Genomic DNA, 27,913 nt, shown 5'->3' with positions numbered 1-27,913 from the left:
CATACACTGAGGCCCCTGATCATGTGACCCCTGACTCCTCCCCTCCTGTGACCTCATCACAGGTCCTGTGCGCACAGAAAAGCCATGTATGTGGAGTGTGTCTCTGCAGGTGGAGGTAGGTGGAGAGATTCCCCATTACTGGGTGCGGGGGACATTAACCCCTTCAGCACTGAGGCTCTTTTGGGGTCTCTGTGTGGTGTGAACAGTGAGGTAACATATAGGTGTAGCTAGGGTTTTGGTTCGGGGGGGGGGGGGGGCAAAGCTTCTGAGTGGCAAGGTAACCTTGACTACAGCTGGGTGAAGCCCCTAATAGTGGAGGAGAACCTCAGCAGGTGACGTTGCTGAAAATAATCTCTATATAAAGACCAGCACTGATATTACCGCCATATGGTCAGTGGTAGATACCAGCCCTACAGAACATATAAGAGATCACAGCACAGTTACAGATGGTGACTTACTGCTGATCTTTCTGATGGAATCGTTCACTTTTCCCGTCTTTTCCATCTGGCCCAGACCGACATGACGACTTCTCCACCCAGGACTCGGATGCAGAGAATACAACAAAGACACATTTCACTTCTCACATTCCAGCCCCATCACCATCTATTCCCAACCTGCACAAACTCCTCATCCTGCTGATATCCCAATACTGAGCCGCTGCTGCCATATGTGACCCTATTACTGCCCCTGATACCCCAATACTGAGCCGCTGCTGCCGTATGTGTCCCTATTACTGCACCTGATACCCCAATACTGAGCCACTGCTGCCGTATGTGTCCCTATTACTGCACCTGATACCCCAATACTGAGCCGCTGCTGCCGTATGTGTCCCTATTACTGCACCTGATACCCCAATACTGAGCCGCTGCTGCCGTATGTGTCCCTATTACTGCCCCTGATACCCCAATACTGAGCCGCTGCTGCCGTATGTGTCCCTATTACTGCACCTGATACCCCAATACTGAGCCGCTGCTGCCGTATGTGTCCCTATTACTGCACCTGATACCCCAATACTGAGCCACTGCTGCCGTATGTGTCCCTATTACTGCACCTGATACCCCAATACTGAGCCGCTGCTGCCGTATGTGTCCCTATTACTGCACCTGATACCCCAATACTGAGCCGCTGCTGCCGTATGTGTCCCTATTACTGCCCCTGATACCCCAATACTGAGCCGCTGCTGCCGTATGTGTCCCTATTACTGCACCTGATACCCCAATACTGAGCCGCTGCTGCCGTATGTGTCCCTATTACTGCCCCTGATACCCCAATACTGAGCCGCTGCTGCCGTATGTGTCCCTATTACTGCACCTGATACCCCAATACTGAGCCGCTGCTGCCGTATGTGTCCCTATTACTGCCCCTGATACCCCAATACTGAGCCGCTGCTGCCGTATGTGTCCCTATTACTACACCTGATACCCCAATACTGAGCCGCTGCTGCCGTATGTGTCCCTATTACTGCACCTGATACCCCAATACTGAACCGCTGCTGCCGTATGTGTCCCTATTACTGCCCCTGATACCCCAATACTGAGCCGCTGCTGCCGTATGTGTCCCTATTACTGCACCTGATACCCCAATACTGAGCCGCTGCTGCCGTATGTGTCCCTATTACTGCCCCTGATACCCCAATACTGAGCCGCTGCTGCCGTATGTGTCCCTATTACTGCACCTGATACCCCAATACTGAGCCGCTGCTGCCGTATGTGTCCCTATTACTGCCCCTGATACCCCAATACTGAGCAGCTGCTGCCGTATGTGTCCCTATTACTGCACCTGATACCCCAATACTGAGCCGCTGCTGCCGTATGTGTCCCTATTACTGCTCCTGATACCCCAATACTGAGCCGCTGCTGCCGTATGTGTCCCTATTACTGCACCTGATACCCCAATACTGAGCCGCTGCTGTCGTATGTGACCCTATTACTGCCCCTGGTACCCTAATACTGAGCCACTGCTGCTGTATGTGCCCCTATTACTACACCTGATACCCCAATACTGAGCCGCTGCTGCCGTATGTGTCCCTGTTACTGCACCTGATACCCCAATACTGAGCCGCTGCTGCCGTATGTGTCCCTATTACTGCACCTGATACCCCAATACTGAGCCGCTGCTGCCGTATGTGTCCCTATTACTGCCCCTGATACCCCAATACTGAGCAGCTGCTGCCGTATGTGTCCCTATTACTGCACCTGATACCCCAATACTGAGCCGCTGCTGCCGTATGTGTCCCTATTACTGCTCCTGATACCCCAATACTGAGCCGCTGCTGCCGTATGTGTCCCTATTACTGCACCTGATACCCCAATACTGAGCCGCTGCTGTCGTATGTGACCCTATTACTGCCCCTGGTACCCTAATACTGAGCCACTGCTGCTGTATGTGCCCCTATTACTACACCTGATACCCCAATACTGAGCCGCTGCTGCCGTATGTGTCCCTGTTACTGCACCTGATACCCCAATACTGAGCCGCTGCTGCCGTATGTGTCCCTATTACTGCACCTGATACCCCAATACTGAGCCACTGCTGCTGTATGTGCCCCTATTACTGCACCTGATACCCCAATACTGAGCCGCTGCTGCCGTATGTGTCCCTATTACTGCACCTGATACCCCAATACTGAGCCTCTGCTGCCGTATGTGCCCCTATTACTGCACCTGATACCCCAATACTGAGCCGCTGCTGCCGTATGTGTCTGTATTACTGCACCTGCTGTGTGGTTCCCTGTGACCTCTGAATTCTAAAGCACCCCTCTAGAATACAGCAATGGCAGGTGCAAGTGCTCTAGAAAACACTGCCCACATTTTGCCCCCTAGAAAGTATTAATGCTCCCTATGTGCCCCTTTGACAGTCACAGTAACCTGAGTTCCCCTATAACAGTAAGGCTAGGTTCACATTCCGTTAGTGCAGTCCGTTCAACGCATACGTTAAACGGACTGCGCTAACGCAAGTGCCGACTTTGGCACAGCGCTAGCGCAGATGGAGCATCTGCTAGCTCCATCTGCGCTAGCAGTGACGGACCCGGAAACGCTGCAGCCCGTGTCTCGGGTCCGTCACTCAATGACAGCACATCGCTAACGCACGACCATTGTGGGTGTGCGCTAGCAATGCGTCCGACATTGCATTCAATGGCGGCGTTAACGGACTACGCGGTGTAACGTCCGTTTAACGGAGATACTGAACGCAGTGTGAACCCGGCCTAAGTGCCCACTTTACATTTTATAATATCCCGAGTCTCCCCCCTGTACAGCTCCCCTATACACAGTATCATGCTCTCTTATACACAGTACTAGATGGTGGCCCGATTCTAATGCATCGGGTATTCTAGAATATGTATGTAGTTTATTTATGAAGTTTTCAGAATAATGCAATTTATACACAGGATTCGGCCGGCCGGCCGTGACCTATTAGCCAAGCGTTTTTCAACTTCCACCCAATTCGTGGGCGGACTGCGCCTGTCGCTGATTGTTCATGGCCGGGCGTGACCAATCAGTGAAGCCAGGGCTGGCTCCAGGTTTTTGAGGGCCCCGGGCGAAAGAAGTCTCAGTGGGCCCCCCTCTTTAACACATACCACGATTCATGATGCACAGATACAGCAGAGAAATATAGCACAGCCAAGTAGCATATAACACAGTCCACATAGTATATAACACAGCTCATGTAGTATATAGCACAGGCACGTAGCATATAGCACGGGCCACGTAGCATATAGCACGGGCCACGTAGTATATAGCACAGCCATGTAGTATATTGTCCAGCCACGTAGTATATTGCCCAGCCACGTAGTATATAGCACAGGCACGTAGTATATAGCACAGACACATAGTATATTGCCCAGCCACGTAGTATATAGCTCTGACACATAGTATATTGCCCAGCCACGTAGTATATTGCCCAGCCACGTAGTATATAGCACAGACACGTAGTATATAGCACAGACACATAGTATATTGCACAGCCACGTAGTATATTGCACAGCCACGTAGTATATTGCACAGCCACGTAATATATTGCACAGCCACGTAGTATATTGCACAGCCACGTAATATATTGCACAGTCATGTAGTATATAGCACAGCCACGTAGTATATAGCACAGCCACGTAGTATATAGCACAGCCACGTAGTGTATAGCACAGAGACGTAGTATATAACACTGCCCATGCAGTATATAACACAGGCCACGTAGTATATTGCAATGTGGACACCATATCCCTGTTCAAAAAAGAATTAAAATAAAAAATAGCTATATACTCACCCTCCGTCGGCCCCTGGATCCAGCCGAGGCCGCTATGTCATCATCCCGTGAGACCGCAATGCATGGACTGGTCACCGGAGGTCTTGGCTGGATCCGGGGGCCGACGGAATGTGAGTATATAATGATTTTTTATTTTGTTTAATTATTTTTACCATTAGATCTTTTTACTATTGATGCTGCATAGGCAGCATCAATAGTAAAAAGTTGGTCACACAGGGTTAATAGCAGCGTTAACGGAGTGCGTTACACCGCAGCATAACGCGGTCCGTTAACGCTGCCATTAACCCTGTGTGAGCGCGGACTGGAGGGGAGTATGGAGCGGGCACTGATGGCAGGGGAGTAGGGAGCGGCCATTTCGCCGCCGGACTGTGCCCGTCGCTGATTGGTCGTGGCCACTTTGCCGTGACCAGTCAGCGACTTGGGATTTCCATTACAGACAGACAGAAAGACAGACAGAGAGACAGAAGTGACCCTTAGACAATTGTATAGTAGATAATGCCCCCTCACTATATATATACTGACCCCTTAGTATCCCCCAAATGGTTTGATAGCTCCAACAGTGTAATCTCCACACTGTATGATGGCAACCTAGATAGCCTCCATATAGTATAATGCACCAGACGATCCTCAGTATAGTATAGTATAATGCACTCCCCATAGGCCTCCATATGGTATATTGCACTCTCCATAGGCAGACTCTATAGTATAATGCAGCGCCCTATTAGGCAGACTCTATATAGTATAACACACTCTCCATAGGCAGATTCTATATAGTATAATACACTCCCCATAGGCAGACTCTATGGTATAATGCAGCCCTTAAAGGGAACCTGTCACCAGTTTTGGCCTATATAAGTTACGGCCATCACCTTTCAGGGCTGATATACAGCATTCTATAATGCTGTATATCTGCCCCCAACCTGACCTTTAAGAGAAGTAAAAGACCAGTCTGAGGGATGTCGCAAGTCAAAGAGCCCCGGCATCTGCGCACTGCAGTACTTTGCTCTGCCCTCAACAGGGCAGATAAGTACGCCTGCGCAGGAGCACGATGCCGGGGAGCCTGTGTGGATGATGAAATGAGGCATCATCCACATGAAGCAAGCAGGAGGACGGTGATAATAAGAAGATGGGAGGCACTGGAACAAGATGAGCGTCACCTGTTATGACCCCAATGGCGAGGGTCTCAGAGGAACGTGGAAGTCTGCAGAATACAAAAATCCAGCTCATAGGGCAGTGGTAACTGGGTTGACCATATATCTACTCCTAACGCCAACACTAGAAGTAGCCGGGGATCATTCCTACGTTGATTCTAGATGACACGCGCCAGCCGGAGAATCTAGCTACCCCTAGTAGAGGAAAACAAAGACCTTTCTTGCCTCCAGAGAAGGGGACCCCAAAGCTGGATAGAAGCCCCCCACAAATAATGACGGTGAGGTAAGAGGAAATGACAAACACAGAAATGAACCAGGTTTAGCACAGAGAGGCCCGCTTACTGATAGCAGAATAAAGAAAGGTAACTTATATGGTCAACAAAAACCCTATCAAAATCCACACTGGAAATTCAAGAACCCCCGAACCGTCTAACGGTCCGGGGGGAGAACACCAGCCCCCTAGAGCTTCCAGCAAAGGTCAGGATATAGATTTGGAACAAGCTGGACAAAAATACAAAACCAAAACAAATAGCAAAAAACAAAAGGCAGACTTAGCTGATATAACTGGAACCAGGATCAGTAGACAAGAGCACAGCAGACTAGCTCTGATAACTACGTTGCCAGGCATTGAACTGAAGGTCCAGGGAGCTTATATAGCAACACCCCTAACTAACGACCCAGGTGCGGATAAAAGGAATGACAGAAAAACCAGAGTCAAAAAACTAGTAACCACTAGAGGGAGCAAAAAGCAAATTCACAACAGTACCCCCCCCCTTAGTGAGGGGTCACCGAACCCTCACCACGACCACCAGGGCGATCAGGATGAGCGGCATGAAAGGCACGAACTAAATCGGCCGCATGAACATCAGAGGCGACCACCCAGGAATTATCCTCCTGACCATAGCCCTTCCACTTGACCAGGTACTGAAGCCTCCGCCTGGAGAGGCGAGAATCCAAGATCTTCTCCACCACGTACTCCAACTCGCCCTCAACCAACACCGGAGCAGGAGGCTCAGCAGAAGGAACTACAGGCACAATGTACCGCCGCAACAAGGACCTATGAAATACATTGTGAATAGCAAACGACACAGGAAGATCCAGACGAAAAGATACAGGATTAAGGATTTCCAATATCTTGTAAGGCCCAATAAAACGAGGTTTAAATTTGGGAGAGGAGACCTTCATAGGAACAAAGCGGGAAGAAAGCCATACCAAATCCCCAACGCGTAGTCGGGGACCCACACCGCGACGGCGGTTGGCAAAGCGCTGAGCCTTCTCCTGTGACAACTTCAAGTTGTCCACCACATGATTCCAGATCTGCTGCAACCTATCCACCACAGAATCCACCCCAGGACAGTCAGAAGGCTCCACATGACCCGAAGAAAAGCGAGGATGGAAACCAGAGTTGCAGAAAAAAGGCGAAACCAAGGTGGCGGAACTAGCCCGATTATTAAGGGCAAACTCAGCCAACGGCAAGAATGTCACCCAATCGTCCTGATCAGCAGAGACAAAACACCTCAAATAAGCCTCCAAAGTCTGATTGGTTCGCTCCGTCTGTCCATTAGTCTGAGGATGGAAAGCAGACGAAAACGACAAATCAATGCCCATCCTACTACAAAAGGATCGCCAGAACCTGGAAACGAACTGGGATCCTCTGTCTGACACAATATTCTCAGGGATGCCGTGCAAACGAACCACGTTCTGGAAAAACACAGGAACCAGATCGGAAGAGGAAGGCAGCTTAGGCAAAGGAACCAAATGGACCATCTTGGAGAAGCGATCACATATCACCCAGATAACGGACATGCCCTGAGATAGCGGAAGATCAGAAATGAAATCCATGGAGATATGTGTCCAAGGTCTCTTCGGGACAGGCAAGGGCAAGAGCAAACCGCTGGCACGAGAACAGCAAGGCTTAGCTCGAGCACAAGTCCCACAGGACTGCACAAATGACCGCACATCCCTTGACAAGGAAGGCCACCAAAAGGACCTGGCCACCAGATCTCTGGTGCCAAAAATTCCCGGGTGACCTGCCAACACCGAGGAATGAACCTCGGAAATGACTCTGCTGGTCCACTTATCCGGGACAAACAGTCTGTCAGGTGGACAAGACTCAGGCCTATCAGCCTGAAATCTCTGCAACACACGTCGCAGATCCGGAGAAATAGCTGACAAGATAACTCCATCTTTAAGAATACCAACAGGATCAGTGACTCCAGGAGCATCAGGCACAAAGCTCCTAAAAAGAGCATCGGCCTTCACATTCTTTGAACCTGGTAAATACGAGACAACAAAATCAAAGCGGGAGAAAAACAATGACCAGCGGGCCTGTCTCGGATTAAGGCGTTTAGCAGACTCGAGATACATCAGATTTTTGTGATCAGTCAAGACCACCACACGATGCTTAGCACCCTCGAGCCAATGACGCCACTCCTCAAATGCCCATTTCATGGCCAACAACTCCCGATTGCCCACATCATAATTTCGCTCGGCAGGCGAAAACTTCCTAGAGAAAAAGGCACAAGGTTTCATAACAGAGCAACCAGGGCCTCTCTGCGACAAAACGGCCCCTGCCCCAATCTCCGAAGCATCCACCTCAACCTGAAAGGGAAGTGAGACGTCAGGCTGGCACAAAACAGGCGCCGAAGTAAACCGGCGTTTCAACTCCTGGAAAGCCTCCACGGCAGCAGGAGCCCAGTTAGCTACATCGGAGCCCTTCTTGGTCATATCCGTCAAAGGTTTCACAATGCTAGAAAAATTAGCGATAAAACGACGGTAGAAGTTAGCGAAGCCCAAGAACTTCTGAAGACTCTTAACTGACGAGGGCTGAGTCCAATCAAGAATAGCTCGGACCTTGACTGGGTCCATCTCCACAGCAGAAGGGGAAAAAATGAACCCCAAAAAGGGAACCTTCTGTACACCAAAGAGACACTTTGAGCCCTTGACAAACAAAGAATTTTCACGCAAAATTTTAAAGACCAACCTGACCTGCTCCACATGCGAATCCCAATTATCAGAAAAAAACAAAATATCATCCAGATAAACAATCAAAAATTTATCCAGATACTTCCGGAAAATGTCATGCATAAAGGACTGAAAAACTGAAGGCGCATTGGAGAGCCCAAAAGGCATCACTAAGTACTCAAAATGACCTTCGGGCGTATTGAATGCGGTTTTCCATTCATCACCTTGCTTAATGCGCACAAGGTTGTACGCACCACGAAGGTCTATCTTGGTGAACCACTTGGCACCCTTAATCCGGGCAAACAAGTCAGACAACAGCGGTAAAGGATACTGAAATTTGACAGTGATCTTATTCAAAAGCCGATAATCAATACAAGGTCTCAAAGATCCGTCCTTTTTTGCCACAAAAAAGAATCCCGCACCAAGAGGGGAAGAAGACGGACGAATATGTCTTTTCTCCAGAGATTCCTTGATATATGAACGCATAGCGGTATGTTCAGGTACCGACAGATTAAACAGTCTTCCCTTAGGAAATTTACTGCCCGGGATCAAATCTATAGCACAGTCACAGTCCCTATGAGGAGGCAGTGCACTGGACTCAGACTCACTGAAGTCATCCTGATAATCAGACAAATACTCCGGAACTTCCGAAGGCGTAGAAGAAGCAATAGACACAGGCAGGGAATCCTCATGAATACCACGACAGCCCCAACTTGAGACTGACATAGCCTTCCAGTCCAGGACTGGATTATGGGTCTGTAACCATGGCAGCCCTAAAACAACCAAATCATGCATTTTATGTAAAACCAGGAAACGTATCACCTCGCGGTGTTCAGGAGTCATGCACATGGTAACCTGTGTCCAATACTGCGGTTTATTTGCTGCCAATGGTGTAGCATCAATACCCCTAAGAGGAATAGGATTTTCTAATGGTTCAAGAGTAAAACCACAGCGCTTAGCAAATGAGAGATCCATGAGACTCAGGGCAGCACCTGAATCTACAAACGCCATGACAGGATAAGATGACAGTGAGCAAATCAAAGTTACAGACAGAATAAATTTAGGTTGCAAATTACCAACGGTGACAGGACTAACAACCTTAGCTATACGTTTAGAGCATGCTGAGATAACATGTGTAGAATCACCACAGTAGTAGCACAAGCCATTCTGGCGTCTATGAATTTTCCGCTCATTTCTAGTCAGGATTCTATCACATTGCATTAAATCAGGTGTCTGTTCAGACAACACCATGAGGGAATTTGCGGTTTTTCTATCACATTGCACCGAATTAGGTGTCTGTTCAGACAACAACATGAGGGAATTTGCGGTTTTGCGCTCCCGCAACCGCCGGTCAATTTGAATAGCCAGTGCCATAGTATCATTCAGACCTGTGGGAATGGGAAAACCCACCATAACATTCTTAATGGCTTCAGAAAGGCCATTTCTAAAATTAGCGGCCAGTGCACACTCGTTCCAATGTGTCAGCACGGACCATTTCCGAAATTTTTGGCAATACACTTCAGCCTCGTCCTGCCCCTGAGCCATAGCCAGCAAGGCCTTTTCTGCCTGAATCTCAAGATTGGGTTCCTCATAAAGTAAACCGAGCGCCAGAAAAAACGCATCAAGATCAGCCAATGCCGGATCTTCTGGCGCCAGCGAAAAAGCCCAATCCTGAGGGTCGCCCCGTAAGAACGAAATAACAATTTTTACTTGCTGAGCAGAATCTCCAGATGAACAGGGTCTCAGGGACAAAAACAATTTACAATTATTCACGAAATTCCTAAACTTAAACCTGTCTCCGGAAAACAGTTCAGGAATCGGTATTTTAGGTTCTGACCTAGGATTTCTGATAACATAGTCTTGTATGCCCTGCACACGAGTAGCCAGCTGGTCCACACTTGTAATCAAGGTCTGGACATTCATGTCTGCAGCAAGCTTAAGCCACTCTGAGGTAAAGGGGAAAAGAAAGAAAAAAAAAAAACTCAGAATCTTCTTTCTTATAATCTCTCTTCTGCAATGCATTAAACATTTAATACTGGCCTGGCAAACTGTTATGACCCCAATGGCGAGGGTCTCAGAGGAACGTGGAAGTCTGCAGAATACAAAAATCCAGCTCATAGGGCAGTGGTAACTGGGTTGACCATATATCTACTCCTAACGCCAACACTAGAAGTAGCCGGGGATCATTCCTACGTTGATTCTAGATGACACGCGCCAGCCGGAGAATCTAGCTACCCCTAGTAGAGGAAAACAAAGACCTTTCTTGCCTCCAGAGAAGGGGACCCCAAAGCTGGATAGAAGCCCCCCACAAATAATGACGGTGAGGTAAGAGGAAATGACAAACACAGAAATGAACCAGGTTTAGCACAGAGAGGCCCGCTTACTGATAGCAGAATAAAGAAAGGTAACTTATATGGTCAACAAAAACCCTATCAAAATCCACACTGGAAATTCAAGAACCCCCGAACCGTCTAACGGTCCGGGGGGAGAACACCAGCCCCCTAGAGCTTCCAGCAAAGGTCAGGATATAGATTTGGAACAAGCTGGACAAAAATACAAAACCAAAACAAATAGCAAAAAACAAAAGGCAGACTTAGCTGATATAACTGGAACCAGGATCAGTAGACAAGAGCACAGCAGACTAGCTCTGATAACTACGTTGCCAGGCATTGAACTGAAGGTCCAGGGAGCTTATATAGCAACACCCCTAACTAACGACCCAGGTGCGGATAAAAGGAATGACAGAAAAACCAGAGTCAAAAAACTAGTAACCACTAGAGGGAGCAAAAAGCAAATTCACAACAGTCACCCCTCGGACCAGACCGCCCCGCAGGTGAGTATAATAAAAGTTATTTTTCTTCTCTTACAGATCGGGTTGGGGGCAGATATACAGCATTATAGAATGCTGTAGATAATCCCTGAAAGGTGATGGCCGTATCTCTTAATGGCCAAACCTGGTGACATGTTCCCTTTAATATAATGCACCCCCATAGGCAGCCTCTATAGTATATTGCAGCCCCAAATATAATGCAACCACATAGGCAGCTTCTATTGCATAATGCACCCCCTAATATAATGCACCCCCATAGGCCGCCTCTATAGTATATTGCAGCCCCAAATATAATGCACCCCCATAGGCAGCTTCTATAGCATATTGCAGCCCCAAATATAATGCACCCCATAGGCAGCCTTTATAGCATAATGCACCCCCTAATATAATGCACCCCCATAGGCAGCCTCTATAGCATAATGCAACCCCTAATACACCCCTATAGACAGCCTCTATAGCATAATTCAGCCCCTAATATAATGCACCCCCATATGCAGCCTCTATAGTATAATTCAGCCACTAATATAATATACCCGCATAGTCAGCCTCTATAGTATAATGCAGCCCTTAATATAATGCAACCCGATAAGCAACCTCTATAGCATTATTCAGCCCCTAATATAATGCACCCCATAGGCAGCCTATATAGCATAATTCAGCCCCTAATATAATGCACCCCATAGGCAGCCTCTATAGTGTAATTCAGCCCCTAAAATAATGCAACCCCATATGCAGCCTCTATAGTATAATTCAGCCCCTAATATAGTTCACCCCCACAGGCAGCCTCTATGGCATAATTCAGCCCCCAATATAATTCACCCCCATAGGCAGCCTCTATAGCATAATTCAGCCTCTAATATAACGCACCCGCATAGGCAGCTTCTATAGTATAATGCAGCCCTTAATATAATGCACCCCCATAGGCAGCCTCTATAGCATAATTCAGCCCCCAATATAATGCACCCTCATAAGCAGCCTCTATAGTATAATGCACCCCCATAGGCAGCCTCTATAGTACAATGCAGCCTGTTGTGATCCTAATGGCAGAGGATCTCAAGGTCTTCAGCAAAGTCTGCAAACAAAAAACTAGCTCATAGGGAGGTGGTAACTGAGCTGACCACATACCTGATCCTAGCCCACAACTAATAGCAGCCGGGGAACGTACCTACGTTGGTTCTAGACGTCTCGCGCCAGCCGGAGATCTAACTAACCCTTTCAGAGAAAATACAGACCTCACTTGCCTCAAGAGAAAGGTACCCCAAAGTAGATACAGGCCCCAACAAATAATAACGGTGAGGTAAGAGGAAAGGACAAACGTAAGTATGAACTAGATTCAGCAAAGAGAGGCCCACTAAATAATAGCAGAAATATAGAAAGCGGACTTATGTGGTCAGCAAAAAACCCTACAAAAATATCCACGCTGAATATCCAAGAACCCCCGTACCGACTAACGGTATGGGGGGAGAATATCAGCCCCCTTAGAGCTTCCAGCAAAATCAGGAATCACATTATGAACAAGCTGGACAAAAAACAGAATTATACAAATAAACAAAAAACAAGAAAGCAGGACTTAGCTTATGTTGCAAAAATCAGGACCAGTAGACAAGAGCAACCAGACAAGGACTGATTACATTGATGCCAGGCAATGGACTAAGAATCCAGGAAGTTTAAATAGGAACACCCAGAGTCTTAACGAACCAGGTGACTACCAACCTGGGGAAAGAGAATCAAGAGCCATACCGCTAGTGACCACAAGAGGGAGCCAAAAGGTATAGTTCATAACAGCAGCCCTTAATATAATTCACCCCCATAGGCAGCCTCTATAGCATGATGCAGCCCATAGGCAGCCTCTATAGCATAATGCAGCCTTTAATATAAATCACCTCCATAGGCAGCCTCTATAGTATAATGCATCCCCCCATAGGCAGCTTCTATAGCATAATTCAGCCCCTAATGCATTCCTATAGGCAGCCTCTATAGCATATTTCATCCCCCAATATAATGCACCACCATAGGCAGCCTCTATAGTATAATGCAGCCCTTAATATAATGCACCCCCATAGGCAGCCTCTATAACATAATGCAACCTTTAATATAATGCAACCCCATGGGCAGCCGCTAGCATAATGCAGCCCTTAATATAATGCATCCCCATAGGCAGCCTCTATAGCATAATGCGGCCGTTAATATAATGTACCCCCATAGGCAGCCTCTATAGCATAAAGCAGCACCTAATATAATTCACCCCCATAGGCAGCCTCTATATTATAATTCAGCCCCTAATATAATGCACCCCCATAGGTAGCCTCTAGCATAATTCAGCCCCTAATATAATGCACCCCCATAGGTAGACTTTATAGCATAATTCAGCCCCTAATGTAAGGCACCCCCATAGGCAGCCTCAATAGCATGATTCAGCCTCTAATATAATCCACTCCATAGGCAGCCTCTATAGTATAATGCAGCCCTTAATATAATACACCTGCATAGGTAGCCTCTATAGTATAATGCAACCCTTAATACAATGCACCCCCATAGGCAGCCTTTATAGCATAATTCAGCCCCATTAAAAAATTAAACCAATACTCCCCTTTCTTCCTGGTTCCTCCGCTGCTCTGAGCGCCCACACATCTCCGGACAGTGGGAGCCCGGCAGTGATGTCATCATGACCCCCTGTCACTGTCGGCGTTAGTGATATCAGACACTGAGAGGGGGATAATGGGAGAAGGAGCATAATGCTCGTTCTCTTATCAATGTGGTTAGCTGTATCAGAATCTAGCCGATACAGTTGAACTTGCGATGACGGGCAGGGGGGCCCACTGCTGGCACCAGGCCCCCCGCCTGCTCAAGGGCCCCATAGTGGCCGGGTGGCAGAGCTGGAAGATCGATTGTCCCTGCACTGCGCACGCCAATACAGTTACAGTAGCGTAACTCCGGGTGGGCCCCCACAGAGCACGGGGCCCGGAGCAACCACCCCCTCTGCCCCCCCCCCCGGTAGCTACACTACTGCATAACAGCTGTGGACAGAATGCGGCTTAGCTGGTTCCCAAGCCCACATTAGATCCATTCAGACACCTGCAGGATGAGAAGACAGAAGCCCAAAGAAGTTCTCACAAAATGCAATTATTTCTCTCCTATTTCTGCTCCAGCACAATAATGTAGATACTACTGATGAGTGAGCCGCTCTCCACTACTCGATCAGGCATTGGGAGCTCGGACAAGCTTGTTACTGGAGTATCGCAGGTGATGGAGCGCCGTGCTCCAGTTCCCAGCCAATAAACATGCGGGGATTGCCCGCCATACACAGTAATGCCGTAGCCATGTTGGCTGCTGGCGTTACTGTTACTGTCTGGCTGCATCACGTCATCTATACAATGTGCACAGCCAATTTTTTGTACCATACTTTGGCTTTTCTTTTGGCACTGTAGGGTTTGAGGATCTGAACTGAGAGTTCTGCATCACCCATGTACCGATTATAATCCAAGTTACAATCTGGCTTTGGGACTTGTGTTGTGGTACCACGAACAGTGACAAGGAAGCTGTTGTCACAGGGTATCATGGTGAAGATAAGGACATCCCTTTTGTCCTTATAATTGACCACTATTATGTTGTCGCTTCATTGGGCTCAGCTTTCGCCTTTTCTCTGCGTTTGCTCAATTAGTGGCTTAGGCAGGCTTCTCTGATTTTTTCACATGGCGCCGCAGGCAACATTACCTCTGCAGAGAGGGTCTTGAAGAGGGGGATGCTGGTGTGAAAGTTATCAATGTAGAGGTGATAACCCTTATCCAGCAGTGGGTGCATCAATTCCCACACCATTTTCACACTTACCCCCAGGACAGGGTGGCATTCAGGGGGGTAATCTGGGTGTCTTTTCCTTTGTAGACCCTAAATCTGTGTGTTTACCCTAGGATACTCTCGTACAGTTTGTACAGTTTAATTCCATACCTGGACCTCTTACTGGGCAGGTATTGTTGAAATTTTACCCTCCCTTTGAAATGAACCAGAGATTCATTTATAGTGAAGTCCCTTTGGAGGTTATATGCCTTAGCAAATTTTCTGCTGAAGTGTTCAACTACCGGCCCGAATTTTATATAGACGATCAAAGTTCAGATCGTCTCGGGGAGGACACTGCGCATTATCATTATAATGCAATCATTTTTGGATCTCTTCAAATCGAGTCCTTGTCATGGACATACAGAATATCGGTACTGTAGACAATATCAGTACTCCAGTATTGCCAAAGATCTTGTTTTCGGATTATGCCCATATGCAGCACAGTTCCCCAAAATGTTATCATCTCTGCTGCCTTTACAGAGGTCCATCTGGCGTATGATGATGTGGGATTTGGGGTGAAAAATAGATGGGCATACAAGTTTGTCTGGGACAACATAAGATTTATTATTTCCTCACTGAGAAATAATTTAAAGAATTCAATTTCAGTGAGGCCAGAGGTGTGAAACTTGATTCCTGAGCTGCTGATCAAATCCGGAATGACGGGCTGATAATTTTCGGGAGATGGAGTCTATATAGGATGGATTGTTGGAGGTGTTGCCTGGGTCCTAGGGTGCCTTGTTGGGGTTCCTTCCTAACTAGATGAGGAGGAGGAGGACTAAAGGAATGTGGGATCTTCCTCACTGGCTGAATCCGTCTTGGAGGCAAGGAAAGCGTATGCCTCCTCTGGTGAATACCGTCTTGACGAATGGGCCATTTTTATTTTATCTTTCAAAACCCTGGGGATGTCTGTGCAAGTATTGCTTTACACGTGTAATGTATGGAGCTTGTGTATAGGATAATGTTTATTAACCCCTCTTTGACCTTAGACGTACTATCCCGTCGAGGTGACCTGGGCCTATCTGACCCTCGATTGGATAGTACGTCATATGCGATCAGCCGCACTCACGGGGGGAGCGCGGCCGATCGCCGCCGGGTGTCAACTGACTATCGCAGCTGACATCTGGCACTATGTGCCAGGAGTGGTGACGGACCGCTCCTGGCACATTAACCCCCGGAACACTGCGATCAAACATGAGATGTGATCGCGTTGCTCCGAGGGTCTCCTGCCTCCTCCTCCCTGCAGGCCCGGATCCCAAATGGCCACGGGGGGCCTTTTGGGTCCTGCAGGGAGGTGGTTTGCAAGCGCCTGCTCAGAGCAGGCACCTGCAAGCCTCCTGCAATGCCTGTCAGATCGCTGATCTGACACAGCGCACTGCAAAGTGTCAGATCAGCGATCTGACACTATACAGTCATGTCCCCCCCCTGGGGCAATGTAAAGAAGTAAAAATATATATATTTACAACATTTTATTATCATACCACTTAACAAAAACTGGAATAACACGTGATCAAAAAGTGGGATATTAAAAAACATGGTACCGCTGAAAATGTCATCTTGTCCCGCAAAAAAGAGCTGCAATACAGCATCATCAGCAAAAAAATTTAAAAGTTATAGTCTTCAGAATAAAGCGATGCAAAAATAATTATTTTTTATATAAAATCTATTTTATCGTATAAAAGCGCCAAAACATAAAAAAATGATATAAATGAGGTATTGCTGTAATTGTACTGACCCGAAGAATAAAACTGCTTAATCAATGTTATCAAACGTGGAAAGGTATAAACACCCCCCCCCAAAAGAAATTCACGAATTGCTGGTTTTTGTTCATTCTGCCTCACAAAAATCGGAATACAAAGCGATCAAAAAATGTCACGTGCACGAAAATGGTACCAATAAAAAAGTCAACTCGTCACGCAAAAAAACAAGACCTCACAAGACTCTGTGGACCAAAATATGCAAAAATTATAGCTCTCAAAATGTGTAGACACAAAACTATTTTTTGTAATAAAAAGTGTCTTTTAGTGTGTGACAGCTGCCAATCATAAAAATCCGCTAAAAAACCCACTATAACAGTTAATCGAACCCCCCTTCATCACCCCCTTAGTTAGGGAAAAATAATAACATTTTAAAAATTTATTTATTTCCATTTTCCCATTAGGGTTAGGGTTGGGGCTAAAGTTAGGATTAGGGTTGGGGTTAAGGTTAGGGTTAGGATTAGGGTCAGTGTTGGGATTAGGGTTGGGGCTACAGTTAGGGTTAGGGTTGGGGCTACAGTTAGGGTTAGGGTTGGGGCTAAAGTTAGGGTTAGGGTTGGGGCTAAAGTAAGGGTTAGGGTTGGGTCTAAAGTTAGGGCTACAGTTAGGGTTGGGGCTAAAGTTAGGGTTAGGGTTTGGATTACATTTACGGTTGGGGTTAGGGGTGTGTCGGGGTTAGGGGTGTGGTTAGGGATATGGTTGGGATTAGGGTTAGGGGTGTGTTGGAGTTAGGGGTGTGGTTAGTGTTGGGATTAGGGTTAGGGGTGTGTTGGGGTTAGGGATGTGGTTGGGATTAGGGTTAGGGGCATGTTTGGGTTAGGGGTGTGGTTAGGGTTATGGCTAGGGTTGGGATTAGGGTTAGGGGTGTGTTTGGGTTAGGGTTTCCGTTTGAGTTGGCGGGTTTCCACTGTTTAGGAACATTAGGGGCTCTCCAAAAGCGACATGGTGTCCCATCTCCATTCCAGCCAATTCTGCGTTGAAAAAGTAAAACAGTGCTCCTTCCCTTCCGAGCTCTCCTGTGCGCCAAAACAGGGGTTTACCCCAACATATGGGGTATCAGCGTACTCAGGACAAATTTAACAGCAACTTTAGGGGTCCAATTTCTCTGGTTACCCTAGGGAAAATAAAAATTTGTGGGGCTAAAAAATCATTTTTGTGGGAAAAAAATGATATTTTATTTTCACGACTCTGCGTTATAAACTGTAGTGAAACACTTGGGGGTTAAAAGTTCTCACAACACATCTAGATAAGTTCCTTGGGGGGTCTAGCTTTCAATATGGGGTCACTTGTGGGGGGTTTCTATTGTTTAGGTACATCAGGGGCTCTGCAAACGCAATGTGATGCTGTTCACCATTCCATCTAAGTCTGCATTCCGAACGGCACGCCTTCCCTTCCAAGCTCTGCCATGCGCCCAAAGAGTAGTTTTCTTCCACATATGGGGTGTCAGCGTACTCAGGACAAATTGCACAACAACTTTTGGGGTCCAACTTCTTCTGTTACCCTTGGAAAATAAAAAATTGGGGGCGAAAAAATCATTTTTGTGAAACATTATGATTTTTTATTTTTACGGCTCTACATTATCAACTTCTGTGAAGCACTTGGTGGGTCAAAGTGCTCACCACAAATCTAGATAAGTTCCTTAGGTGGTCTAATTTTCAAAATGGTGTCACTTGTGCGGGTTTTCATTGTTTAGGCACATCAGGAGCTCTCCAAACTCGACATGGCGTCCTATCTCAATTCCAGTCAATTTTGTATTGAAAAGTCAAATTGCGCTCCTTCCCTTCCGAGCTCTGCCATGCGCCCAAACAGGGGTTAACCCCCACATATGGGGTATCAGCATACTCAGGACAAATTGGACAACAACTTTTGGGGTCCAATTTCTTCTGTTATCCTTGGAAAAATTAAAAATTAGGAGCGAAAAGATCATTTTTGTGAAAAAACATGATTTTTTATTTTTACAGCTCTACATTATCAACTTCTGTGAAGCACTTGTTGGGTCAAAGTGCTCACCCTATATCTAGATAAGTTCCTTGGGTGGTCTACTTTCCAAAATGGTGTCACTTGTTGGGGGTTTCAATGTTTAGGCACATCAGGGGCTCTCCAAACGCGACATGGCGTCCTATCTCAATTCCAGTCAATTTTGCATTGAAAAGTCAAATTGCGCTCCTTCCTTTCTGAGCTCTACCATGTGCCCAAACAGTGGTTTACCCCCACATATGGGGTATCAGCATACTCAGAACAAATTGTACAACAACTTTTGGGGTCCAATTTCTGCTGTTACCCTTGGTAAAATAAAACAAATTGGAGCTAAAGTAAATTTTTTGTGAAAAAAAGTTAAATGTTCTTTTTTTTTTTTTTTTTTTTTTAAACATTCCAAAAATTCCTGTGAAACACCTGAAGGGTTAATAAACTTTTTGAATGTGGTTTTGAGCACCTTGAGGGGTGCAGTTTTTAGAATGGTGTCACACTTGGGTATTTTCTATCATATAGACCCCTCAAAGTGACTTCAAATGTGATGTAGTCCCTAAAAAAAAAATTGTGATGTAAAAATGAGAAATTGCTGATCAAATTTTAATCCTTAAACCTCCCTAACAAAATAAAATATTGGTTCTAAAATTGTGCTGATGTAAAGTACACATGTGGGAAATGTTACTTTTTAAGTATTTTGTGTGACATAACTCTGTGATTTAAAGGCATAAAAATTCAAAGTTGGAAAATTGCGAAATTTTCAAAATTTTCCCAAAATTATGTTTTTTTTACAAATAAATGCAGGTAATATCAAGGAAATTTTACCACTATCATGAAGTACAATATGTCACGAGAAAACAGTGTCAAAATCACTGGGATCCGTTGAAGCGTTCCAGAGTTATAACCTCATAAAGGGACAGTGGTCAGAATTTTAAAAATTGGCCCGGTCATTAACGTGCAAACCACCCTTGGGGGTAAAGGGGTTAATAAACAGCAGGTAAAGACCCCAATATCCACAGGTGTCCCTTCTAATTGGGGGAAACTATCACCACTAATAATCCTCAGACAGTTCTGACAAACACGTAAAGGTGCCCCTTTATGGATGTGACAGAAAGTCTGTTTAGTCACTTTAGCTTCATAGTATCAGCTCTAATCCAATGGTGAGAGAGCGATTTACCCTGAAGAGTCACAGATTGTGGGGTTGTTATAAAAATATTATATTAGAGTTTTTTCTGTTGCCTCCTTGTAAGAATTCCAATGGTTTTGTTTCTTTTCAACTGATGGATATAAACGACCCAACTATGAAAGATGGGAACCACGGAAACATGAATTACTCTCATTGTATGATGCCCCTTTTTTGGTCCCCGCACACCGTAAAATGATCTCACAGTACCACCATCCTCAATATTATTTTTGTATTCAAGAAATCGGAATGGAGAAAGTCATCACTCACCCCTTTTAGAAGATACTTCAGTTCTTCTACTGGTCCATGTTCATAGATCAGTGGAACATGGACCACTAGAAGCGCAAATTAAGTCTGAAACGTTCATTGTCCATCATGTCTTCTTTTTGGAAATCACTGCACCTGCCGCCATGCTGCTAGCACTGTTGCACTTTTTGTCATTGTCCTGAATCAAATGAAAATTAAAAAGGACTGAAGTATCTTCTAAAATGGGTGAGTGCTTCACTATAATTATGTTTTAAATATTTTCACACTTTTTTTTGTGTTTTTCATGTAATATATGGAAGCCTACATGGAGACATTGAAATCAAATAACTACTGTCTTGATGTTCTTATAAAAAAGCTTTTATAAAAGCCTCAAACTTCTGTGTGTGAATCAGACATGAGATCTAACGTGATAGAAGATTACAGTGCAGGGAAGACTGGAAACCTTCATATAGACGGCCGGTGGGGATGGAGTCAGTGATGGACTCTGGCCAAATATGTTTCTAGAGCCGTAGTAGAAGATGAAGATGTCGTCCTCATCATGAAGTAGTTATTTCTCCTGTCACGTGTAATGAATATCTCCTGCAGTATTGCTAATGCCGGTTCCAGTGTCGGTAAATGAGACGAGAATTAGCGTTATGGAAGATGAGTCTATGAGAAACGTATTCAGCTGCCGACTCCGAGGAAGAAACTGCTTGTTGTCTGTGGCCTAAATATATAGATTTTATTAGTAGATGTAAAGAAGAAAACTAAATACTGTAAAATAATAAATCTCCTCATATGTTTCCCTTATTATCTCCAGTAATTGTATTATTACACAGGATTTTTATGATGTTACATTGGCTCATCTTCTTCTCATTCAGATCTCTACAATATCGGATCCTCTAAGTGAAGATCTTCTACAAAAGAGAATTTTCCTGGTATACCCATCAAAGATGCATATGGACAGAGAAAAGATGGCGGAGAGGATATTACACCTCACCCTAGAGATCATCTTCCGGCTTACTGGAGAGGTGAGAGATTCTGATGACGTCACATTACATCATTCTTATCTATGGGAATAACAGATGGACAGAACTGGAGAGGTGAGGACTCTTGAAATGTCTGTATTGAGATTTATTAATGTGTCTCTCCATAACCAGGATTACACAGTAGTGAAGAAGACCTCTAGTGAACGCTGTCAGGATCCTGTGTCTGAGAGATGGGGAAGACCCTTGAACCCAATCACGGGACCTCCACCTCACCTACTGATACATGAGGACATCAATGACGAGAAGATCCTAGAACTCATCTACATGATGATTGAGCTGCTGACTGGAGAGGTGACACTGCTGGGAATGCTGGGACATTATACAGTAACACTATGAAGGGATCGGGGGGATGACGGTATCATTGTATGTGTCAGGTTCCTATAAGGTGTCAGGATGTTGCTGTCTATTTCTCTATGGAGGAGTGGGAGTATTTAAAAGGACACAAGGATCTGTACAAGAATATCATAATGGAGGTTCCCCAGCCCCTCACATTACCAGGTAATAGACAGGACTAAATACACACGGACTATAATTTTCTGTATGTAAAGAATGAATTCAGTCCCTGTATGTATTTCCTCCAGATCTGTCCAGTAAGAGGACAACACCAGAGAGCTGTCCCCGTCCTCTTCTTCCACAGGACTGTAAACAAGAAGATCCCAGTCCTCCTCAGGATCATCAGGTAGAGAAGGAGAGAAGGTTATGGAGAGAAGGTGTCATGAGATCTCCCCTATGATGTGTAGACGGCTGTGAAGGTCTTGTGCTCAGTCTTGTTTTATCCACCAGTATTATATGTTTTATACTTGTGTAATGAGAGCGGTGGAGATGGCAGGATTAGAGCTGATCATAGATGTGACTTCTCCATCTGTCTGTGACTTTTACAATATTTTTTTTCAGGGTAAAGATCTGACCCATATTAATACTATAGCCATATATGTGAGGGGTGATGAGTGGTGTAAAGAGGAGATTCCTACATATGACTACCCAGGTGAGTGTTAACCACTAAATGCAGAGAAGTCACAGATTCTTCTCAGTCACTGGCTGTGGCTGCTTTAACGGTGTTAACGGTGGTGTAGTCCGGCAGTAGTACCATGATCACCATTTTGCCTTTAGACCACAGCCCTTTTCTATAGAACTTACAAGCTGGAGGATCCACCTACCCCCTGGGATTTGAAGACTCTGACCGTTACCTGCCCAGATCTGTAAACTACAAAGTCAAACAACAGCGTACGTAGAATGTGCTGATAAGATCAGAAATCGGAGCGTAATGATGCTGTTGGCTTCTTAGTTCCCTGATATCTTATTGGATGAATCTACCTTCTCCCCTTCTGTGCTGCTGAATGTGCTCATATGGTCCCTACAAGACCAGGTCCTGTCTTTCTGGCCAAACTTTGTGTTTATGATTTACAACATTAAATTTGCAGTGAGGGCCAAGTGTGAATATCTGTACAAAACAAAAACTCATGAAATAGGCCTGGACAGAAATAATGATACCCCTGAAAATAATGTGACAAAAGGGACATGTTAAATCAAGGTGTGTCCACTAATTAGCATCACAGGTGTCTACAATCTTGGAATCAGTGAGTGGGCCTGTATACTCACATAGTTGACCGATGCACAGTGACTCCATCTGCAGCAAGTTGATGCTGCAGCTCTCTGGAGATGGTCTGAGGATTGTCCTTGACTGATCTCACCATTCTTCTTCTCTGACTTTCTGATGTTTTTCTTGGCCTGCCACTTCTGGCCTTAACAAGAACTGTACCTGTGTTCTTCCATTTCCTTACTATGTTCCTCACAGTGGAAATTGACAGGTTAAACCTCTGAGACAGCTTTTTGTATCCTTCCCCTGAACAACTATGTTGAATAATCTTTGTTTTCAGATCATTTGACAGTTGTTTTGAGAAGCCCATGATGCCACTCTTCAGAGGAGATTCAAACAGGAGAACAACTTGCAAGTGGCCACTTTAAGTAGCTTTTCTCAGGATTGCATACACCTAGCTATGAAGTTCAAAGCTCAATGAGGTTACAAAACAAAAAAAAGTGCTTTAGCAAGTCAGTAAAAAGTAGGTCGGAGTATTTAAAAATAAGAAAATAAGGGTGCCCATACTTATGCACCTGTCAAATTTTGTTTGAATGCAGATTGCACATTTTCTGTTAGTACAATAAACCTCATTTCAAGGCAGAAACATTACTGTGTCCAACAGCTATTAGATGTATGAAACTGAAATAGCTGTTGCAAAAAAAAACTATTTTTATAAAATATTAAGCTTAAGATTAATAGGGGTGCCCAAACTTTTTCATATGACTGTGTGTATATATATATATATATATATATATATATATATATATATATATATATATATATTTTTTTTTTTTTTCTATATATAATATAAAATATTATTATGATGAAATTGTGTGCATTGTTAATAATTAAACAATGCACACAATTTAATCATAATATTTTAATAACACATTTTTTTTAAGACAAATAATAAAAAGGATATTTTAATTATAGTTCACAGTGGTAATTCAACCTAACAAGGAAACACTAATCACCTAATAAATCCCAGAAAATTTATGGTTAGACTCAGTAGCCTGTGCTCTTCGCAGCCGATTCCGGTGTTTGAACACTCTACTTCACAGGTTCTTGACGAAATCCTTTCAGCTCAAGTTGTTTCATGTGTTTTTTTTGTTCATTTTTTCTTTTTATATTTTTTCTTTTTCTTAAAACCCTGCAAACGAAGAATAGATTCGTAATTAACAGAGTAATCTTTAATAAATATGACTGATTATATGAGAATTTCCCTGGTATAAAGATTTGTTAATAGTCTGTTTTCCATGAACTTTGACATTAGACGTCATTTGATTGTTTGGCGCCGTTTTTTGAATCTGACATATACTTAAACATTGTAAGCACACTGTCCTTGTATGTGGTAATTCCTGAAGAAGGGGCCATAAGAGCCCTGAAACGCTTTGAATAAACCACTGTTTTAATTCTACTATCAACCGGAACCTCATCATTATTGCGGCAGCGCGGATTTAATCCACACTTGCTATTGTATACTGCTTCAAAGTGGACTTCATGAGAGACGAACAAGGAGGACACCATTGTTGAAAAAAAATCATAAAAAGCCAGACTGGAATTTGCCAAACTACACGCTGACAAGACACAAAGCTTGGGAGAATGTCCTACGGGCAGATGCGACAAAAATGGTACTTTTTGGAAAGGTACATCAGCTCTATGTTCACAGATTTAAAAAATGAAGCATACCAAGAAAAGAACACTGTCCCTACTGTAAAACATGGAGGAGGCTCTGTTATATTCTGGGGCTGCTTTGCTGCATCTGGCACATGGTGTCTACAATCTGTGCAAGGTACAATGAAATCTCAAGACTATCAAGGGATTCTAGAGAGAAAAGTGCTGCCCAGTGTCAGAAAGCTTGGTCACAGTCACAGGTCATGGGCATTGCAACAGAATAATGACCCAAAACACACAGCTAAAAACACCCAAGAACGGCTAAGAGGAAAACATTGGACTATTCTGAATTGGCCTTCTTTGAGCCCTGACTTAAATCCTATTGAGCATCTTTGGAAAGAGCTGAAACATGCCATCTGGAATAGGCAACATTAAAACATGAGACAACTGGAGCAGTTTGCTGTTGAGGAGTGGGACAAAATATCTGTCCAGAGGTGCAGAAGTCTCATTGACAGTTACAGAAATCGTTTGTTTGCAGTAATTGCCTCAAAAGGTTGTGCAACAAAATATTAAGTTAAGGGTACCATCATTTCTGTCCAGGCCTATTTCATGAGCTTTATTTTTTTTTAATTCTGTGGAAGCATGGTTGAAAAGCAATGTCTGACTTTCATTTGTTCATTTTTATAGATTTTTTATTTATTATTACTTTTGTCAGATTCAAGTTATTTCTGTGACCAATGTGGGATTTTCTGTCATTAAACAAGGGGTACCAACAATTTTGACCACGTGTGTAGGAGGAATGAATATTTTGACTCCACAGACATTTTCGGGAAATTAATATCCAGTGGATGTTGGATAGCAGGGTGGATTGATTTAAATCACGCCGATTTAAATCATGATTTAAATCACGATTTAAATCAAAAGATTTTTTTCTATTTAAATCGGATCGATTTAAATCATGATTTTAATCATGATTTAAATCACTGATTTAAATCAAAAGGTTTTTTTTAATATAAATCACGATTAAAATGAGAAGTGAGAGCAGTGCGCATGTGCGCCCATAGTTACACGGACGAAACTAGGGGCAACGATCTAACGCCAGGGTGAGGGGGGGACCCCAAAGTAAGTAAAAATCTTTTTTGTTTTACTATATGGCAATAGGTAGGTGTTTAAAAGCAGCATGTCTTAATTGTATGAACTATTAATAGCCTCCACATTTTGTTCATACTGCCCCTTTAATTCCACACTTCTAGCTTGGTTTCACTTTTGGTTTAGTTTCTTTTTCCATTCAGTTGACATGCCCAAACTTGTTGGATAGTCAGCATCCTACAGAAACCTCTGGAAGAGCATGGCATTGTGAATGTTACACATATACAGCCTTTATTCTACTGAGTTAAACAACTCAGCTTTATCTCATGATGGAAGAACCTTTGGATGGTAAAATATTTTCCTCAAAAAGCAGTTTATTGAAAAAAATCCGATTTAAATCAAAAAAATCCGATTTAAATAAAAAAAATCCGATTTTTTTTATTTTTTTAAAAAAACATTGATTTTTATCCACCCTGTTGGATAGTGAAAATTACACATTTGCCATTTTATTATCCAACATTTAGTGACCAGATTGTGCTCCAGGAGACACACACACCGCAAATTAAGTGGATTCTTCTCACTATAATATTGCTAAATACAAGGATACTAAATGTTGTTTGAGCACACTGCAAGACTCAGAAGTGAGAGCGGATTTTGCTGGATTGGTTTATAGAAACTCTGTTGCTTTTCAACAGTCTTTGAGCCACTAATAGTGTGGGAACCTCTGTTTTTCCATTGACAGATGATGGACCCTAGTGGGGACTTGTTTTTTGTGAGATGAGAATTGGTATTATTTTTGCCTACATAACATTGTTTGGTTTCTTTTTATTCGATATTTGGGAGGCAGAATGAACAAGCAGTTGAACACCATGCACTACTGGTTCATCCAATAAGGTTTTCTATTAGACTGTGAACTGTCATTGTCTTGGTAAATAATTACAGTTTTTTACATAGCTTGCCATTTGTATGGACAGTTTAAGTAGAAATGTTCAAAAATGTAAAACTCAAGGATATTTTATTAAAAAATAATAATTGTTTTTTATCTTAGTTGATGACTGTACCAGGAGATCAGAGGGACAGCTGACATCTTCAATTTTTAAATCTGATGATCTTGAGGTCCTACAAGATGCAACTGAAGTGATTGCTGTTACCCCAGATATAACATCATCCATTCACAGCAAAGATCTGTCATCTGATCCTTTAAAACAGGTCCCATCTTCTGATTCCTTACCGACTACTAAGGAAAATCAAAGTCACAAAAGAGGCATTCAAAAACAAACTGCTCCTAAAGAAAAGAAGTCATTTTCATGTTCAGAATGTGGGAAATGTTTTAACTGGAAAAATGCTCTTGTTAGTCACCAGAGAAGTCACACAGGGGAGAAGCCTTTTTTCTGTTCAGAATGTGGGAAATATTTTAACTGGAAATCGGTTCTTGTTAGACATCAGAGCAGTCACACGGGGGAGAAGCCTTTTTCCTGTTCAGAATGTGGGAAATATTTTAACCGGAAATCGGTTCTTGTTAGACATCAGAGCAGTCACACGGGGGAGAAGCCTTTTTCCTGTGCAGAATGTGGGAAATGTTTTAACCAGAAACCACATCTTATTAGTCACCAGAAAACTCACACAGGGGAGAAGGCTTTTTCCTGTTCAGAATGTGGAAAATGTTTTAACCAGAAATCAAATCTTGTTAGTCACCAGAAATCTCACACAGGGGAGAAGCCTTTTTCATGTTCAGAATGTGGAAAATGTTTTAACCGGAAAGAGCGTCTTGTTAGACATCAGAGCAGTCACACAGGGGAAAAGCCTTTTTCATGTTCAGAATGTGGGAAATGTTTTTACCGGAAAGCACATCTTGATAGCCACTAGAGAACCCACACAGGGGAGAAGCCTTTTTCCTGTTCAGAATGTGGGAAATGTTTTAACCGGAAAGCGCATCTTGTTAGACATCAGAGAAGTCACACAAGGGAGAAGCCTTTTTCATTTTCTTAATGTGGGAAATATTTTATTGGATACCAACTCTTAATTAACATCAGAGATGTCACATAGGGAAGAAGCCATTTTTACGTTCATAATGTTGGAATAGTTTTAACCAAAATTGGATCTTCTTAAATCGGTTGTCTCTTGTCATTCCTCATTTTTGCTGACAAAAAGATAAAACTAAACTTTATTAATTTCAAATGTAAAACTATACCCATAATTCACCCCCTGAAGGTTAGTCAGAAGGTGACTAATAGAAAAAACATATACCCCACGTCTCAGTATATAGGGTGAGGTGACGTATACACACTCACTCTCCAAGCTTCTCATTTCTATGGGTTTCATCTTTCTCACCAAAGACGACTCATCAGGAGACTATTTAATATTGAACTATATTCAAGCGAGACTAGAC

The 27,913-nt window shown here is 44.0% G+C and overlaps 1 protein-coding gene across 1 annotated transcript; it reads left to right on the top strand.

The window, feature by feature from the left end:
- The first annotated feature begins 81 nt into the window (after positions 1 to 81).
- On the top strand, positions 82 to 27,913 carry LOC143767614 (oocyte zinc finger protein XlCOF8.4-like). The gene is made up of 7 exons (XM_077256051.1): positions 82 to 115; positions 21,075 to 21,224; positions 21,354 to 21,533; positions 21,617 to 21,740; positions 21,824 to 21,921; positions 22,137 to 22,227; positions 26,573 to 27,913. Exons 1-7 carry the CDS (start codon positions 89 to 91, stop codon positions 27,388 to 27,390), a joined length of 1,488 nt encoding a protein of 495 aa, XP_077112166.1. The 5' UTR covers positions 82 to 88; the 3' UTR covers positions 27,391 to 27,913.

The sequence above is a fragment of the Ranitomeya variabilis genome, chromosome 4 (assembly GCF_051348905.1).
Source record: "Ranitomeya variabilis isolate aRanVar5 chromosome 4, aRanVar5.hap1, whole genome shotgun sequence".
Classification (NCBI taxonomy): Eukaryota; Metazoa; Chordata; class Amphibia; order Anura; family Dendrobatidae; genus Ranitomeya; species Ranitomeya variabilis.
Note: the sequence above shows the minus strand (reverse complement) of the source record. Positions and strands in the feature narration are given on the sequence as shown.